Source organism: Eptesicus fuscus, chromosome 21 (genome assembly GCF_027574615.1).
Source record: "Eptesicus fuscus isolate TK198812 chromosome 21, DD_ASM_mEF_20220401, whole genome shotgun sequence".
Classification (NCBI taxonomy): domain Eukaryota; kingdom Metazoa; phylum Chordata; class Mammalia; order Chiroptera; family Vespertilionidae; genus Eptesicus; species Eptesicus fuscus.
Window position 1 is genome coordinate 6,054,490 of NC_072493.1, and position 17,941 is coordinate 6,072,430.

The 17,941-nt window shown below is 59.7% G+C and overlaps 1 protein-coding gene across 1 annotated transcript; it reads left to right on the forward strand.

The window, feature by feature from the left end:
* The first annotated feature begins 110 nt into the window (after positions 1–110).
* SHCBP1 (SHC binding and spindle associated 1) lies at positions 111–17,436 on the forward strand. Its single transcript, XM_008152391.3, has 13 exons — positions 111–219; positions 1,596–1,763; positions 1,929–2,044; positions 3,411–3,619; positions 4,083–4,175; positions 7,256–7,489; positions 7,783–7,951; positions 8,197–8,317; positions 10,722–10,853; positions 12,273–12,391; positions 13,860–13,946; positions 14,224–14,365; positions 16,456–17,436. Exons 1-13 carry the CDS (start codon positions 111–113, stop codon positions 16,779–16,781), a joined length of 2,025 nt encoding a protein of 674 aa, XP_008150613.2. The 3' UTR covers positions 16,782–17,436.
* Positions 17,437–17,941: the final 505 nt, after the last annotated feature.

The following is a 17,941-nucleotide window of genomic DNA, read 5'->3' on the forward strand; positions in this document are numbered from 1 at the left end:
GCGGGCACGCAAGCTTCCCTCTGATTGGTCCGAGCGCCGCGGCCTGCTGTCCAATCAGGAGTGCTGCGTCCTCACGCAGCCGGGCTGGGCGGCGCCCGCGGACATTTGAAATGGCTGACGAGTTGCTGGCGGATTTGGGGCTGGGCCCGGAGGCGCTGGACCCGGCGCCGAAGAGCACGGGCGGGGCGGCCGAGGAGGCGCCGGCACCCCTGGAGGAAGGTGAGTGCCCCGCCGCCCGGGGAGCCGCCCCCGCGGCAGGCCGTGCCCGCGGACCCCGAGGCGCCTTCCGGACGGCGGGCGGGACGAGGGCCCGGGGAGCGCCCCGGCGAGTCTGAGAGGGTTCCCGGGCCCCGCGCGCGTGCCTGCGTGTCAGCCTCCCCTGTGCGTGTCCCGGCAGCCCGTGGCCGCTGCCCTTCCCGAGCGCGGAGCTGACCCCGGCCACGGCTCAGCCCTGCGGGCAGGGGGCACCCAGCACCCAGGCCCCGCTCGGCCCTCCCTCCCCCTCGGCCACGGCTCACAGCCCTGCGGGCAGGTGTCACCCAGGCCCCGCTCGGCCCTCCCTCCCCCTTGGCCCTCCCCCTCGCCACGGCTCACAGCCCTGCGGGCAGGTGGCACCCAGCACCCAGGCCCCGCTCGGCCCTCCCTCCCCCTCGGCCACGGCTCAGCACCCAGGTCTCTGGTCGCCCCCCCCTCCCTTGGTCATGGCTCACAGCACTCAGGCCCCGCTCGTCCCTCCCTCCCCCTCAGGGAGGTCCCACTATGTACGCCTCACGCTGGAAGCTGGCTCGGCTCTTGGCTGACCTTTCCGTGGGACTGTGATGGGGAAACCCGCAGAGGGAGAAAAGGAAGGTGGGCCTCACACCACCACTGCCCGCCTGCCCACCTGCGCCAGTCCCCCGCCTTCCTTTTCGGCTTCCCCATCTGGACAGCTGCCGGGCCCTCCGAGGGGTGGAGGTGGAGGGAGTCTGTGGGAAAGGGAGCTTTCAGAGTGGCGGTGAGGAGCCGCCCTGCAGGAGTGTGGAAGCACTAGCTCCACCTTCACCTCCACCTCGGCCACGGCTCACAGCCCTGCGGGCAGGTGTCACCCAGGCCCCGCCGCCACCCCATCCACCGCCACCCCATCCACCCGAGAGCTCCTGTGGGTGAAGAAGGGGTTCTGTGGAAAGTAACCCCACGGGGTTACGGGATCATAAACTCACTGGGCAGGTCACGGTGTGCAGCCATGCCCCAGGCATATGACTACTTTAGTGAAAGGTCTGTCTGCCTTAAGCCAGCCTCTCTGAAATTATATATATATATATATATATATATATATATATATGAATGAGACCTCAGGTGATCTCCACTTAATTCAGTGGCAGGTGCCTCCTGGGGAGTCTCAGAAACAGGCCTGGCCCAGGAGGGGCTCAGGGTCTTGCTGTCTGAAGGAGAACTTGGGGTTTGAGGTGTGTTTCCCTTTAGTGAACCGGGTTCTGCAGCGACGGGGAGAAAAGCGAGTCTGGGCTGTGGGAGCTGAGCCAGGGCCAGAAGGGGAAGCGGCCTGTGAGCCCCGAGGGCCGGGGTTGCTGGCCCGCTGATGTGGGTGGTTCTTTCAGGTTCGTCCCAAGACGGAGATTCGAGCAGCGACTGCAGGCGGGAGGACAGCCCAGGGTCCCGCTTACCCCACTTCGTGCTGCAGGGGAAGACCCATTTCCCGGAAATGTTCCAGACCGGCCACCTCCTGTTCTACGAGCGGTTCAGAGCCTACCAGGACTACATCCTCGGTGAGCCGCGCCCCGCGCTCTCCGCCTCTCCGTGTCCCAGGCGCTGTCTGTGTGGGGCCCTCCCACAGCCAGTGGCCCAATGGGCCCTTGACCCCCCTCCGTGCGTGGCCTTGCCCACCCCCTGCCGGGCTCAGCCTCAGTGCCCGCTGTGTTTTCTCTCTGCAGCCGACTGCAAGGCCTCCGAGGTGAGAGAGTTCACGGCCGAGTTCCTGGAGAAGGTGCTGGAACCGTCTGGGTGGCAGGCTGTCTGGCACACCAACGTGTTCGAGGTGCTGGTGGAGGTAAATTTCATGCCCTCGTTGAGCTCCCGTTTGCCTCTCGCTAAAAGCACTTCCTTTCAAGCTGTTATGGCCAAAGCCTGGTTCTTAATTAAAGTTTATGAGCCGATTGAAACTAGCGTCTTTCCCATCTAATCGCCCGAGTGTGTGGAGTTTGCACATCTAAAGACACCTGACGGGGAGCTGCCAGGAAATCGGGGTGGCCGATCCCCCAGGATCCTTGGGCAGGGGTACCTGGATGATATACCCAGCAAGTGGAGGAGGGATTTGAGACCGCTTCGGAAAGAAAGTGGCCTCATTATGAAGCCAACGGGGTTTCAGTTTTTTGTTGTTGTTGTTGTGTGTTTTTTTATCTCAGTGGCAGCCCATTAAATAGCTGGAGCCAAATAGGCATTTTAGAAACTAGCCTGGTGTTTTGCCTGGCAAGTCTGTGGATAGGCGGTTAATCTTGTGATAATGTGGCCCGTTGCAGAGAGGAAAAGCAATCTCATTTTTCAACCGACTGGGCCTTTTCCATGGAATTGGCGCTCTAATTACAGCTGTGGAGTTATCTCCATGTTTGTTAACTGGGCCACAAAAACCCTGTTAAACTCAAACATGAAACCGGGGAGTGTCAATGCAAGACATCGTGCAGCTCCCGTGGACAGGGACGGCCCAGGCTGCGGGGCGCGGGGCAGTGTTTCATTCTGGGTTCTGCTAACATCCTTGGTTGCAGCTCAGGCCTGTCAATTAGGTTAAGATCACCCCCCCCCCCCCCCGTCCCCTCGTGCCCCACTCGCCCAGTCAGTCATTGCTTTATAAGAGGGACGTGCCATTCTTCAGCTTAAAGCCTCGGACGCATTTACCAAAGGCCTGGTCTGGCTTTCCGGCTCCTCCCTGCTGGAGAGCACGTCAGATGCAGGCCCCTTCCCATGCGCTTCACTCCTGGTCTCCTTGCCCCCCCCCCGCCTCACCTCGTCTCCTGCTGCTCCCCCCACCTGCTGCCATTTCCTTCCTCTGGTTCCAGCAGGAAACTCTGCCTTTCTGCACTAGCAGCTGCCAAGCTGGTCTCTGCCACAGGCCCTTTGCACCTCCCCGCTCTTCAGATGGCTGCTGCCGTCTCACCCTTTCCATTGCGGCTCCCAAGTGACTTCCACCCCTGCTAGTTAGTCTCTGCCACGTACTTGTCACCATCTTGTCGGTTTGTTTCCTCCTTTACAGCGTAAGCTCCATGTGGGTCAGAGCCAGGCCAGTCTTGTTTATCCTCTGAATGAGGGAAGCAGGCTCTCCACTCGCATTCTATGTTAAAAAAACACCAGCCCTTGGGTAGTGTTGAGTGTGCCTCTTCATTGTGATCTCTGTGTGTTAAGCCCCTCGTTTTAACTTTGAGGTCACGGATGTGGACTTCACAGCCCTGAAGGCCGTGGTGCGGCTGACAGACCCCTGCCTGTGCGAGTCGCATGTGGGCACCTTCACCGCAGAGTGCGTGCGGGAGCTCCTGGAGCTGAAGGGACAGCGGCTGCCCCTGCAGGAGCTGTGGGTGGTGTTCGACGGCTCCGGGGCGTTGGACCAGACAGCGCTGGCCATCGAGCACGTCAGGTGGGCGGCGCCTGGAGAAGCTGCTTGGGCCCAGGGCGGTGGTCTGTCCTCGCCGCCCCAGACCCAGCCCTCAAGCTGCAAGCGGTCGCTGCAGTAATTAAAACAGTCAAAGGCAGGGGAATCATTTTTACGTTTGAAAAATGTAAAGAAATGCTTAAAATGCTGTTTTGGAGGTAATTTCAGACTTACAGAAAATATGAAAATAGTACAGAGAATTTCTGCGCCCCACTATCCCCTCCCACAGGTAGTCAGTGATGGTTCAGGTACAAGGACGTATAGTAGACCCTGCCGGGAGACACTGTGTGGCCCGTTCAGAAAAGGGCTGTGGCCTCGACCACACGTGGCAGGCAGCCCAGCGTTTTCTCCCGTGGGGGATGGGCTGTGGGTTTTCCTTCGCTCCTCCCTCCAACCCCCCCGCCTGGAGCCAGGGGTTGAACTTGAATGGTACTGGTTTCCGCTTCAGGTTTTTCTACCAAAACATTTGGAGGAGCTGGGATGAAGAGGAGGAGGACGAGTACGACTACTTTGTCCGCTGCGTGGAGCCTCGACTGAGACTGTGAGTGTCCACTCGCGACCTTTAACTTGACCTGTGGTCCACCTCGACCTGTGGGTTAACTTGACCTGTGGTTTAATTTGACCTGTGGGTTAACTTCACCTGTGTGTATGTGTGCTCCAGGGGCCCAGACAGAAATAGGCTGCCAGATGTACAGAACTGTCACCCGTTGGCAATTCTGCGATGAAGCTTGAGGTGTGGAGAAACCTACTTGCAGTGTTTATAGACTGAGTGTAAAGCAGAGAGTTCAAGAACATCTACGTTAACAGCTCAGTGTTTGCAAATCGGAGTAAAACTTGAGCTAATGTGTTAAAAACAACCTTTTTTGTTAAATTCAAGGACAATTATTTGAGAAACAGTGAAATTAGCTGAATTGTAGAAGACTTTCTTCTAAAGACGTGGCTTTGCTGTCCGTTCCCACAGTAAGACACGCCTACTAGACTTACCTCGGGAAGCTTTGCCGGGTTCCTGTCCTCAAATATTTGACATATGGACGAAAATGTTAATAGTACTGAATCAGATTCTTCTTCTAATATATTTTGGGAGGAAAAACCCTTTCACACAAAAATACCCCAAATTCACCACCATTCCGCCCAAAAGCTGTTCTGCACTTGCCGAATGTGGCATTTAGCGGTCCACTAGATGGCGCTCTAACACCGTTCATTTCCCTCTGGTGGGCCTTGAACAGGAAATAAAATTAGGGCGGGCACTCCCAGGGAAGAAGAGTTTGTGGGGATGACTTCCCCTGGTGAGAGGACTTGGTTACGCAGGACCTGGCAGCAAGCCCTGACGTGTGGGCCTGCTTGTACGTGTGGAGAGACAGCCCGTAGGACAGCCACATCCACAGGATGAAGATGGAAAGTGATGCAAAGCCCCAGCCCTTCCTCACACGAAGCACATGGAACGAAATCACGTGCGACTCGCACAGGCAGGGGTCTGTCAGCCGCACCACGGCCTTCAGGGCTGTGAAGTTCACATCCGTGACCTCTGGGTCTACTTCGTTGGTAGTAAGAAAAGAGTGTTCGGAGTCTGGATCTCGCTCCCTGGGGGAAGGCTGTGTGCCCTGGGGGAGGCCTGTGCCCTGGGGGAGGGCTGTGTGCCCTGGGGGAGAGCTGTGTGCCCTGGGGGAGAGCTTTGTGTCCTGGGAGAGGGCTGTGTGCCTGGGAGAGGGCTGTGTGCCCTGGGGGAGGGCTGTGTGCCCTGGGGGAGAGCTGTGTGCCCTGGGGGAGGGCTGTGTGCCCTGGGGGAGGGCTGTGTGCCTGGGGGAGGGCTGTGTGCCCGGGGGGGGGGTGGGCTGTGCGGGGGGGGGGGGGGTGGAGGGTGGGGGCTGCATGCTCTGGGGGAGGGCTGCGCCCGGGGGGAGGGCTGTAGGGGTTGGTCTTAGCACCTCAGGCGGGCCATGGTGGGTCAGTGCCATGCCAGCCCTTGGAGAAGCTCGTGTGTTTCCTGGTTCCCATGGGCCTTCGCGGGGCAGTGCCTGGTTGGATTCGGGGTGCACTGTGATGAGGGTGAACGCATGTGTGCGCACAGGAAGAGATTCACACACACCTGCACCACGGGCGGGCACGGGGAGAGGCCGGAGGTGTTTCTAGTTACCGAGGAGGAACTGGCACGTGGGGAGGCGCTGGAATGTCCACGGCAGGCAGACTCTGTGCAAAGGTCCCGGGCGAGGGTCGGCAGCGCTCAGCAGGCCCGACTCGGGGGTCACCACGGGCAAGGCTCCTCCTCTCTCATCGGAGCCGGCGCCAGGCTGTGGCCCGAGACGCAGCGGGCGCAGCGGGCTGCACGTCCAGGCCGCGAGTGTCCCTGAAGGGGAGAGCTGACGGGTACCAGGAAGGCTGAGGGACTGGTGTCCGAGTTTGAGTCTAAGCTGCATAAGTTAACACACCTCTTCCTGCAGTCAGTGGTTCGGGCTGTTTCTTGTTTGCCAAGCAGACACAGTCCTGGGTCTCAAGCTTCACCTGTTCGTTAACTTGAACAGCAGAGGTTATTTTGGCGCCTGTTCAAACACTGAAGGCTCGGGGTAATTTGATGTAAGTTTGCTGAGGGTGTGGTTCTGCTTCCCCTCATCTTAGTAGAGCGTGGCTGAGGGTGAGAGGACCCTCCTGTCCCCAAAGCCCCGCCTCCTGTCCCCACTGCCCCGCCCCCTGTCCCCACGGTTCCGCCCCCTGTCCCCACAGCCCCGCCTCCTGTCCCCACTGCCCCGCCCCCTGTCCCCACGGTTCCGCCTCCTGTCCCCACTGCCCCGCCCCCTGTCCCCACGGTTCCGCCCCCTGTCCCCACAGCCCCGCCTCCTGCCCCACAGCCCCCAGGAGCTTTACAAGCACCTGTCAGTCCTGGACCCCGGTTTTACTGTCTGGGTGGCCGAGCTCCCCAGCGGTTCTCAGGTGCAGCCAAGGCGGAGAAGCCTGGACCTGACGCATATTCAAGAAAACACACTTTTAGCTGAGGAGCAGAGCAGTGACAGCAGTCTTGTCCCTCATTTCCAGATCCATGCCTTTCACGTTCCTCAACTGGATTATGCGTCCGTCAGTTAGCTGTCCTCTCGCATCTAGAAGGACTTTCCTGTACTCGAGGAGGCATAGAAATTAGTAATCAACTAAGTGCCGATACGGCTGTCCGACCCGAGGTTATTTGGTGTGAATCCCTAGTTCAGGGAGCACGGCTGTGTTCTCAGACCTGGGAGGCTTCTGTTTTGAGCTCCTCTGATGGCCTCCCCGAGGGCTGTCTGCGTGATTTCCTTCCATGTGCTTCGTGTGAGGAAGGGCTGGTGCTTGGCATCACTTTTCATCTTTCATCCTGTGAATGTGGTTGTCCTACAGGTTGTTATGAGACTATTTGGGATACTTCCCTCCCCACCCCATCTCACCCCCAGACTGCCCTCTGCGACCCATTTATTAAGATTTTGAATCTAATAGACGAGAAAATAATTTATTCAGCGGCTCCACTTCCGAGGGATGGGCTCAGCCTTGCCCGCCCCCAGCCCCACGCGGGAAGTGCGTCCCTGGGCCTCTGAGTGCGTGGCCAGCTCAGTGGTCGGACGTGTCCGTGGGGAGGGGCTCAGCCTGCTTTCGAACTTGCAGGCACTATGACATCCTGGAGGACCGCGTCCCCTCCGGCCTGGTCGCCGACTACCGCAGCCTGCTGGCGCAGTGCGAGGGCGTGTACAGGAGCTTCCTGAACCTGCGGAGCAGTCTGTCGGCCTGCGGCGCGGACTCGGAGCAGGAGAACGTCTCCATGGTGCAGGGGCTGGAGCTGTACTCGGAGCTGGAGCAGCTCAAGCAGAAGCTGAAGCTCATCGAGAACCCCTTGCTGAGGTGCGGGCCTCACCCCCTCACTGCGCCCGCTGCCTGGGTTTTCTTTTTAAAAAATACGTTTCAGGGGAGAGGGAGAGAGAAACATCAGTGATGAGAGAGAATCATGGACCGGCTGCCTCCTGCCCGCCCCACATCAGGGATCGAACCCGCAACCTGGGCATGCGCCCTGACCGGGAATTGAACCATGACTTCCTGGTTCATAGGTCGATGCTCAACCCCTGAGCCACGCAGGCCGGGCCTCCTGGCTTCTTTCCTACAGGCCGTGCTGCTCACAGCTCCCTGCTTCCTTCCAGGTACGTGTTCGGTTATCAGAAGAATTCTAGCATCCAAGCAAAGGGCGCCCGTCCGCGCGGCCAGAAGGTCACCCACGTGGTGTCCTCCACCATGGTGACGGGGCTGCTGCAGGCCCTGCTCAGGGACCGGCTGTGTCAGGAGCCGGGTGCGGAGGACATGGAGGTCCAGGTGAGGAGGGTTTCTTGCTTGGGGGGCTTCCCCCTTGCTCATCAGGTTCCCCTGAGTCTGCAGAGCGACGGGACCAGAGCTGGTGTCTGTGCCGCGGGCGGTGATGGCCCTGCCTTGGTCGGCACTCGGCAGGTGCGCCCTGGCACACAGTGAAAGCACGGGATGCTCCGTGTGTGGGGACCCTTTAGAGGGAAGTGTGGGACCCAGAAACCCTCGGGTCGCACTATGTCCTTGCTGCCTTCTAGTTCCACAGTGACCCGCTGTTGGCCATCAACGCCTGCTATGAAGGCGACAGGGTGATCGTCTGTCCTGGTCGCTACGTGGTGCAGGGCACGGTCTCCATCGCTGACTCCATCGAGCTGGAAGGTGAGTGGGACTTCAGAAACGGGGACCGCGCCTTGTGGAACGGAGCTTCCAGAGGAAATGCGGTGTCAGCCCCTCGATTTCACACATGAAGGACCGACCTGGTGTCTGAGCAGCGGGGGGTGTTCTCTGTGGCATCGTGTGTGGGAGGACACGCCGGGGAGGAAAAGGCCACAGGCACTGGCTAGGGTGGGTCAGTGGTTAGAGCTCAGCCCATGAACCAAAGGGTCACAGGCTCGATTCCCAGTCAGGGGCACACACCCAGTTGCAGGGTCGATCCAAGGCACCTGTGTGAGGCAACCAGTCATTGTTTCACATCCACGTCTCCCTCCCACTCTCTCTTTCTCCTCTTCCCTGCCCTCCACTCTAAAAAGATCCCTGGGAAAATATCCTGGCTGTGGATTAACAACAAGGAAAGACTACTTTCCAGATTGTAGGAGGTGCATGGGCAGGAAATCTGGTTTCTAGAATAAAAAATATCCCATCAATATGTTTTTAAAAATACATTTAAAAATATTACTTTACATGTTGCTTATTCTTATTCCATAAATGTTTGGATATATTGGTGCATTATTTAAAAAAGTTTAGCTTATTTAAAAAGAATTGACCTCAGAGAGGAAGGAAGAGGAGAGAGAGAGAGAGAGAGAGAGAGAAACATCCATGATGAGAAAGAATCATGGATCAGCTGCCTCCTGCATGCCCCCCACTGGGGAACGCAACCCGGGCCTGTGCCCCGACCGGGAATCCAACTGTGATCTCCTGGTTCCAAGGTGGAAGCTCAGCCCCTGAGCCCCGCCGGCCAGGCAGTGCTCTGGCACGCTCAGGGAGAGGCCTGGCTTCAGGCTGCCGTGCGGCCGTTCACCTCGGTCCTGTGTTTCCCTAATGTGTCAGATTGACTTGCACCTGTTCAGCCGTTCACCCAAGAGCGTCCAGTCGGCAGTAAAGCCTGGGACGCAGTCATCCATCACCGTGGGCCTCGCAGCTGTTCGAGGGCGTCGATGCGTCCTCTGTCTTCATCTTGTCAGAGTTCCTGATGGCAGTGAGGCCGCTCATTCCTGGTTCACCTGCTCAGCACCCACCCTCTGTTTAATCCGCCGTGTCCTCCCTCCCGAGCGCGCACGCAGGGGAGGTGTGTGAATAGCACACCTGTGGGCAGGTCCTGCAGCAGGAGGCTTCAGCGGGAAGAGCAGGGGCAGAGATCGGGCTGGATCCCAGCTCTGCCTAGGCTGTAGGAAGTTACCGTGTGGCGGCCAAAGCGCCGCAGGTGGCGTAGGAATTCGGACAGTTCTGCGTAATCGGCTCATCTACTCCCGGGCATTTCCGAGTTGGGGCAATCGGTGGTCCATCGCTGGTGTGAGTGTGGAGTATGATTGAGGCTTATCTGACGCTGACCTGTCGGCAGCCATGTCTGTAACGAGGCGGGCGAGGGCCCGCCATGTGCAGGTGTTCACCATGCGTGTGGCAGGGCTGTCCTTGCTGAGAACTCATTCACTTGGGTGATGGTTTTATACTTAAACTGTTAAGAGTACATGTTTATGTCAGAATCTCAGCTTGTCTCACTGTGGCGTTTTTTTAATGTTTAAGTTTTTCTGATGATAAAGGTGATTGTGGGAAATGTGCAAACACGTTCAGATTTGCAGAGATCGATGGTTTTCAGTGGCTAACAAGGTCAGCCTGGTTTTCCCAGTAGCTAAACGTCCCCTACGTCAGTTTGTCAGGTTTTTTATTGTTGTTAATCCTCACCCAAGGATATTTTTTCCATCACTTTTTAGAGAGAGTGGAAGGGAAGGGAGGGAGGGAGAGGAGAGAGCAAGAGAGAGAGAAACATTGACATGAGAGAGACATTGATTGGTTGCCACCCAAACTCACCACATCCAGATGGAGAGAAGCCTGCAATTGAGGTACGTGCCCTGGAATCGAACCTGAGGCCCTTCAGTGCCCGGGCCGACACTCCAACCACGGGGCCACACCAGCCAGGACTGTCGGATTTTGAGTCAGTCTGTTTAAGAGAATATTAACATCAGATAATCCTGAAAACTGCTCAGGCTTTCTGAAACATTGTATTAGAAGAATAGAATCGTAGAGTTGGCAAAAAATGATGTGTCACGTGCTTTAGAGCCCTTGGGCCCAGGTGAGCGCGCGGATTTGTTATTTTTTATAGCAGATTTGTAAGTGCTGAGCTGTCTGAGGTGGTTATCGGGTGGTGTTTCTGATATGGAGGCACGTTGAGGAGATTATTAGAATTGTGTCTACTCTGGCTTACATGGAACCAGGTATGTGGGAGAGAGTTCCGTTCTATTTCAGGGCAGCTGGGTGCCTGGCCACGTATCGTTAGGAGGCATCTGATGGAGCCGTTGGTGTTCGGACGTTTCCCGCCCCCACGCTAGCAGCTCGCTCTCTTCCTCAGGGTACGGGCTGCCTGATGACATCGTGATAGAAAAGAGGGGCAAGGGGGACACCTTCGTGGACTGCTCGGGCGCGGACGTGAAGATCTCCTGCATGAAGTTTGTCCAGCACGACGCCGTGGAGGGGATCTTAGGTGAGTCTCAGTGCTCGTGTCCACTGGGTCCGGCCTTGAGGCCACCACGTCCCCCGCAGGCAGCCCAGGAACCCCCGGGAGCCCCAGGAGGTCAGTCCAGGAACCACCAGGATCCTCAGGTCAGTCCAGGAACCCCCGGGAGCCTCAGGTCAGTCCAGGAACCCTCGAGAGTCCCAGGAGGTCAGTCCAGGAACCCCCGAGAGCCCCAGGAGGTCAGTCCAGGAACCCCCGGGAGCCTCAGGTCAGTCCAGGAACCCCCGGGAGCCTCAGGTCAGTTCAGGAACCCCCGGGAGCCCCAGGAGGTCAGTCCAGGAACCCCTGGGAGCCCCAGGTCAGTCCAGGAAGCCCCGGGAGCCCCAGGAGGTCAGTCCAGGAACCCCCAGGAGCCCCAGGAGGTCAGTCCAGGAACCCCTGGGAGTCCCAGAAGGTCAGTCCAGGAACCGCCAGGAGCCCCAGGAGGTCAGTCCAGGAGCCCCAAGAGCCCCAGGAGGTCAGTCCAGGAACCCCCGGGAGCCTCAGGTCAGTCCAGTAACCCCTGGGAGCCCCAGGAGGTCAGTCCAGGAGCCCCAAGAGCCCCAGGAGGTCAGTCCAGGAACCCCCGGGAGCCTCAGGTCAGTCCAGGAACCCCCGGGAGCCTCAGGTCAGTCCAGGAACCCCCGGGAGCCTCAGGTCAGTCCAGGAACCCCCGGGAGCCCCAGGTCAGTCCAGGAACCCCCGGGAGCCTCAGGTCAGTCCAGGAACCCCCGGGAGCCTCAGGTCAGTCCAGGAACCCCCGTGAGCCTCAGGTCAGTCCAGGAACCCCTGGGAGTCCTAGGAGGTCAGTCCAGGAACCCCCAAGAGCCCCAGGAGGTCAGTCCCGGAACCCCCGGGAGTCCCAGGAGGCTGGTTAGTTATGTATGCCGCATGCTGGCCTACGGAGCCCATTCCAGCGTGTGCAGTCCCAGCCTGTCCTTGCCCGCTGGCAGTTAAGTGTGGGTTTCTGTGTGACCCTTTTTTCTTCTAAAACATCCTGAGACCGCCATCTGTGTCCCTCATGTCCAGTGCAGCCCTAGATGCACGCTAGCCGTCTTCACAAGTCGCTAGTGTTTGTTTCCTGGGCTCCGCGGCCCCTTTCCTCCTTGAATTGGCCCCAACGGGCTCAGGAAAGTGACTGTCCGATACCTTTTTTATTTTTATTTTTTTAATCAAAAGTGCTTTTAGCTCGATGTTGCATTTCTGAGGCCCAGTCGCTCTTGTTTAAGCAGCTGCTTTTAGGGTTAGATGGCGGCTAAAGCAGCCATTGCTTACGCGTTTTGAATTTGTAAATCCCGTAACGAAGTGTGAGCGCAGCTATCGAGCAATACTCAACCCTCCGGGGCCACCCGGGGCCACTTCTCGCGTTGGCGAGTTCTCCCTGAGCTGTCGCGTGTCCCCTCCCAGTCATCCACCGGGGCAGGACCACCGTGGAGAACTGCGTGCTGCAGTGCGAGACCACCGGCGTGACCGTGCGCACCTCCGCGGAGCTCGTCATGAAGGCCTCCGACCTGTGCGGGGCCAAGGTGTGTGCCCTCCCTTGTCCTGGGGGCCGTGGCTGTAGCGGCGGCCAGAGGAGGAAGAGTAGCCGCACACCCGCTCCGGGACACGGACGGGCACCCACAGCGCTGAGTAAGGGGGAGGGGGCCATGCTGGGGCCGCGTTCATTCAGTGCCGCCACGAGCTAGGTGAGCTGGTTTCTGGTGGCCGCTCTTCACCACATTGAGGGATTCTCTGTTCCTGTTTTCTGAGGATTTTTGTAATGAATGTGTGTTGCCTTTTGTCAGATGTGTCTTCTGCATTATTTGATACTAGCTTTCCCGTTGCAGGAAAATTCCTGCAATGGGATTTCCTGCTGCACTCTACCCCGCCTCGGTTCCTCCCTTGCCGCCCGCCTCGCCTTCTCCTCCGGCCCTCCCGCATTTCCCTTCGCCCCCGGCCCCGCCTCCGCTCCGCTTTTATCACCCGCCTCACCTTCTCCTCCAGCCCGCCCGCATTTCCCTTTGCTCCGCCATTGTCGCCCGCCTCCGCCCCGCCCCGCCCTTGCCGCCCGCCTCACCTTCTCCTCCGGCCCGCCTGCTTTTCCCTTCGCCCCCGGCCCCGCCTCCGCCCCCGGCCCCACCTCCGCCCCGCCCTTGCCGCCCACCTCGCCTTCTCCAGCCCGCCCGTGTTTCCCTTCGCCCCCGGCCCCGCCTCCGCCCCGCCCTTGTCACCGGCCCCGCCTTCTCCTCCAGCCCGCCCGCATTTCCCTTCGCCCCCGGCCCCGCCTCCGCCCCGCCCTTGTCACCGGCCCCGCCTTCTCCTCCAGCCCGCCCGCGTTTCCCTTCGCCCCCGGCCCCGCCTCCGCCCCGCCCTTGTCACCGGCCCCGCCTTCTCCTCCAGCCCGCCCGCGTTTCCCTTTGCCCACGGCCCTGACTTCGCTCCTCCCTTCTCCTCCCCCTGCCCCCCTGGCTTGCTTGCTTCTTCGAAGCTTTACTCCCCTTTGCAGCTCTTGGCTTCTTTCGACACTGTCTTGATATGCAAATCAGCCGCCATCTTTGTTGGGGCAATTTGCATACTCGTCCTGATTGGTGGGTGGGCGTGGCTTGGCTGGTGGGCGTGGCTTAGGTGTAGCGAAGGTGCGGTCAATTTGCATATTTGTCTATTATTAGATTAGATGGTCCCATGGTGCTGACTGATCAATCGATTGATAGAATCAGAAAATGGATTTGTCCAGAGTGAGAGTGGAACCCTAGTGAAGGGCAGACACTTTAGCCAGTGTTGTGTGCACACACGTGTGTGCATGCGTGTGTGTGCGTGTGTGGTCTCAGAGAGTGATGAATGATGGACCGCTTCCTGGCAATGGAGCAGAGGCAGCGTCACTAGAAATACAGTGTTCTCTAGGAAAGCTTTCTCCTTGCCCTTTGCACTCACTCTGTCAGGCTAAGAAATGGTGGCAGTGACTCGTGGTCCTGCCTTTCACAAAGGGCTGTCGTGCCTTGCCTTGCGGTCTAGGGGGCTGGTGTGGAGATCTACCCTGGCAGCACGTGCTCCCTGAGCGACAGCGGGATCCACCACTGCCGGGAGGGCATCCTCATCAAGGTGAGCCCCTCCCCCGCCCGGCGTCCCCGCAGGCAGGGGTTACTGCTTCCCTGTGGCTCTGGTGTTCCCATTGGGAGAAGCGGGAACAGTACGGGGTTTCGGGGCTGCAGACACCTGGGTGCAGGGCTCTCTGAGGAGTCTTGTGTGCGGCCTGAGGGGCAGGGGCTGCGTCCCTCGCTGGCTGCCCCTTAGGTTTGGGATAGCCCAGGAGCTGCGGTGGTTAGGCAGGCGGCGCTGACCGGGACCGTGGTTCACACGTCCGTCTTCGTTGTCACAGGACTTCTTAGATGAGCATTACGACCTCCCCAAAATCTCCCTGGTGAACAACATCATCCACAACAACGAGGGGTACGGCGTCGTCCTGGTGAAGCCGAGAATCTTCTCTGACCTGCAGGAAAACGCCCAGGGCGGAGCCGAAGGTAGGCGCTAGTGCCTCCCGAGAGCCTCCTGCCCACTGTCTTTCTTGGCAGCAGAGCTGGCTGACTCAGTGGGACGTGCATGGAGTCCAGGCCCTGAGCCGATCCTGCGGTTCTCAGTTGTGAGAAGGGTGGAGCTTGGCCTGGTGGGGAGGCCTCGTCCTCTGGGGCCGCTGCAGCTTGCTGTGTCCTCAGAGTTCTGTAGGTCAGAGTGCAGTGGGCGTGGCCCAGGGATCTTTAGGTCAGAGTGCAGGGGGTGTGGCCCAGAGTTCTGTAGGTCAGAGTGCAGTGGGCAAGGCCCAGGGATCTTTAGGTCAGAGTGCAGAGGGTGTGGCCCAGGGATCTGTAGGTCAGAGTGCAGAGGGTGTGGCCCAGAGTTCTGTAGGTCAGAGTGCAGGGGTGTGGCTGAGGGTTCTGTAGGTCAGAGTGGGGGTGTGGCTGAGGGTTCTGTAGGACAGAGTGCGGGGGCGTGGCCGAGGGTTCTGTAGGACAGAGTGCGGGGGCGTGGCCGAGGGTTCTGTAGGTCAGAGTGCAGGGGCGTGGCTGAGGGTTCTGTAGGTCAGAGTGCAGTGGGCATGGCCCAGGGTTCTGTAGGTCAGAGTGCAGGGGTGTGGCTGAGGGTTCTGTAGGTCAGAGTGCAGGGGGTGTGGCCCAGGGATCTTTAGGTCAGAGTGCAGTGGGCATGGCCCAGGGTTCTGTAGGTCAGAGTGCGGGGGTGTGGCTGAGGGTTCTATAGGTCAGTGCAGGGGCGTGGCTGAGGGTTCTGTAGGTCAGAGTGCAGGGGTGTGGCCCAGGGTTCTGTAGGTCAGTGCAGGGGCGTGGCCCTGGGATCTGTAGGTCAGTGCAGGGGCGTGGCTGAGGGTTCTGTACGTCAGTGCAGGGGTGTGGCTGAGGGTTCTGTAGGTCAGTGCAGGGGTGTGGCCGAGGGTTCTGTAGGTCAGAGCAGGGGCGTGGCTGAGGGTTCTGTAGGTCAGAGCAGGGGCGTGGCTGAGGGTTCTGTAGGTCAGAGTGCAGGGGTGTGGCCCAGGGTTCTGTAGGTCAGTGCAGGGGCGTGGCCCTGGGATCTGTAGGTCAGTGCAGGGGCGTGGCCGAGGGTTCTGTAGGTCAGTGCAGGGGTGTGGCTGAGGGTTCTGTAGGTCAGTGCAGGGGCGTGGCTGAGGGTTCTGTAGGTCAGTGCAGGGGCGTGGCTGAGGGTTCTGTAGGTCAGTGTAGGGGCGTGGCTGAGGGTTCTGTAGGTCAGTGCAGGGGTGTGGCTGAGGGTTCTGTAGGTCAGTGCAGGGGCGTGGCTGAGGGTTCTGTAGGTCAGAGTGGGGGTGTGGCTGAGGGTTCTGTAGGTCAGTGCAGGGGCGTGGCCCTGGGATCTGTAGGTCAGTGCAGGGGCGTGGCCGAGGGTTCTGTAGGTCAGTGCAGGGGCGTGGCTGAGGGTTCTGTAGGTCAGAGTGGGGGTGTGGCTGAGGGTTCTGTAGGTCAGAGTGTTGGGGCGTAGCAAAGGTCTCACGATGCCGCTGTGAGGTGTCAGCCGAGGGCTGTGACCTGAAAGTTCCGGGAGAGGATCATCTGAGCTGGTTCCTGCTGTTGGCAGAATCCGTTTCCTGAGGGTGTAGGCCTGAAGTCTCCGTTTATGTTGGCTGTTGGCTGGGGATCATGCTCAGCCAGTCGCAGGTCCGGCCACACGACCCCTATCTTGGCAGCAGGGACCTCCCTCTGGCGAATCTCTTTTCGTGCTTCCTTCTCCCATGGGGCCCGTGGGGTTAGGTCCACACACCCACGTATCTCCTAAGATCCACTGATTAGTAACCTCAATGGCCCGACCCTTGTGCCCTTTAACAGTTAAACGTCACAGCCGGGGCCAACATCTGGGAGCCAGCAAGCTCCTGACAGTGCTGAGCGGAGGGCGACGGGACAGAAGGGGCCGTGAGTGAGGAGGTTCAGGAGGATAGAGTCCCCTTGGCCACCTTGTCTGGGGCTCAGGGACCGTGTCTGAGGACCAGGCCCCGGCGCGCTGGGACTCGGGGCGGTCAGTCTGCCGCCTCCAGTGGCGGGAGCCTCGGCCGTGGAGTGCCTGTCTCAGTCGGGCTCCTTTGTTTCTCCAGAAAACAAAGCACTTAGAGCACCGCCGCCAGGGGAGGCCGCCGCAGCCACGGGCGTGGACCCAGAGGAGCTGATGGAGGGCCCGGCCCGGAAGGGGGGGCTGCGCGCGAGGCCTGGGCCCCCTGGGCAGCCGGAAGGCAACTGCGAGATCGTCAGCGAGCTGGTGGCCGCCTCCGCGCAGAAAGGGCAGCTGAGGAAGAAGCGGCTGAGCGAGCTGGGCATCACGCAGGCGGACGACACCCTCATGTCCCAGGGCATGTTCGTGGCCATCGCCGAGAACCAGTTCAAGTGGAACGGGAAGGGCAGCTTCGGCACGTTTCTCTTCTGACCTCGGCGGGGGCTTCGCACACGCACCCAGGCCCTGCTGCACCACCGCTCGCTCCCTGTCTGCTTCACGCTCGCTGGGACCCGGCGGGGTGGGGACCCTACCTGCAGGTGCACGGACGCTCCCTCTCTATGAAGGCGGTGGCATCATGTGATCCCCGTCCAGACGGGCTCCACGGCTCTCTGACCCTGAGCCTGTCACAGCCCCGGGCGTAAGCGCACTTCCCCTGGCTCTCCCGAGGAGCCAGGCTGGGGCGCAGGGCGGGCACGAGGGCCCGTCGCCCTGGAACGTGCAGCCCCCTGCGGTGCCCTCTGACCCGGGGCAGCGTGTCCGGCCCCTGCCGAGTTTGCACAGCACCCTCTCAGCGGAGCAGCTCTTCCACAGGCGGCCCGGCCTCGTCAGACAGCGGCTGGGTGCGGGGGCTGCGTGCGTACGTGGCGCTGAGTCATCCTGAGAGCAGACGTGGAGCGTGTGCCTCGAGCAGAGTGCGTGGAGCGCCGACGAGCGTGGATGCGTGAGAAGGCGCTCCTCGTGGAGCAGTGTTCTGATCCGATTCTCACCCAGGGGTCACCTACAGACAGGTCAGCTCTGCAGTCTGTCATGTAAAAGCCAGCTTTAAAGATATTTATATTAAAAAGGTTAAATGTTACATTAATATACGAACGATTAAAGTGATACTGATGACGGAATCGGATCTTGTGTTTTCCCAAGTGCGGGGACCGGGGCGCACCTGGGCGGCCCTGTTTGTGCCGTGCAGGGAGGGCTTAGAGTTTCTGGACCAGCATCCCTCTCCTCAGGGCGGGGCGGCTCTAACCGGACACAGTGTAACTCCTTCAGGCGCTGTTAGATGTGGGGGTGCGGTTCACCTCTGAGGGACCGGAGAGGCACTTTCCTTCAGTCTTGAGACCCTGTGACAGACGTGCTGCTGAGGGATTCTGCGCCCCCTGGAGCCACGTACGGACTCAAAGCCATTGACTCAACTTGGAAGAATCAGATTGGCTTCTGGGCATTTCCGCTCTGTCCTGCAGTTTAGGTTCTGCCCAGCGTCTGACAGCCGAGTGTCAGGAGAAGGACTGGTAGGTGAGCGAGTCCACACGCCCTCGAGCTGTTCAGAGCTGGATGTTCTCCCAACTTCATCTCCACCTAGTTCAGTCTCAGCTTCT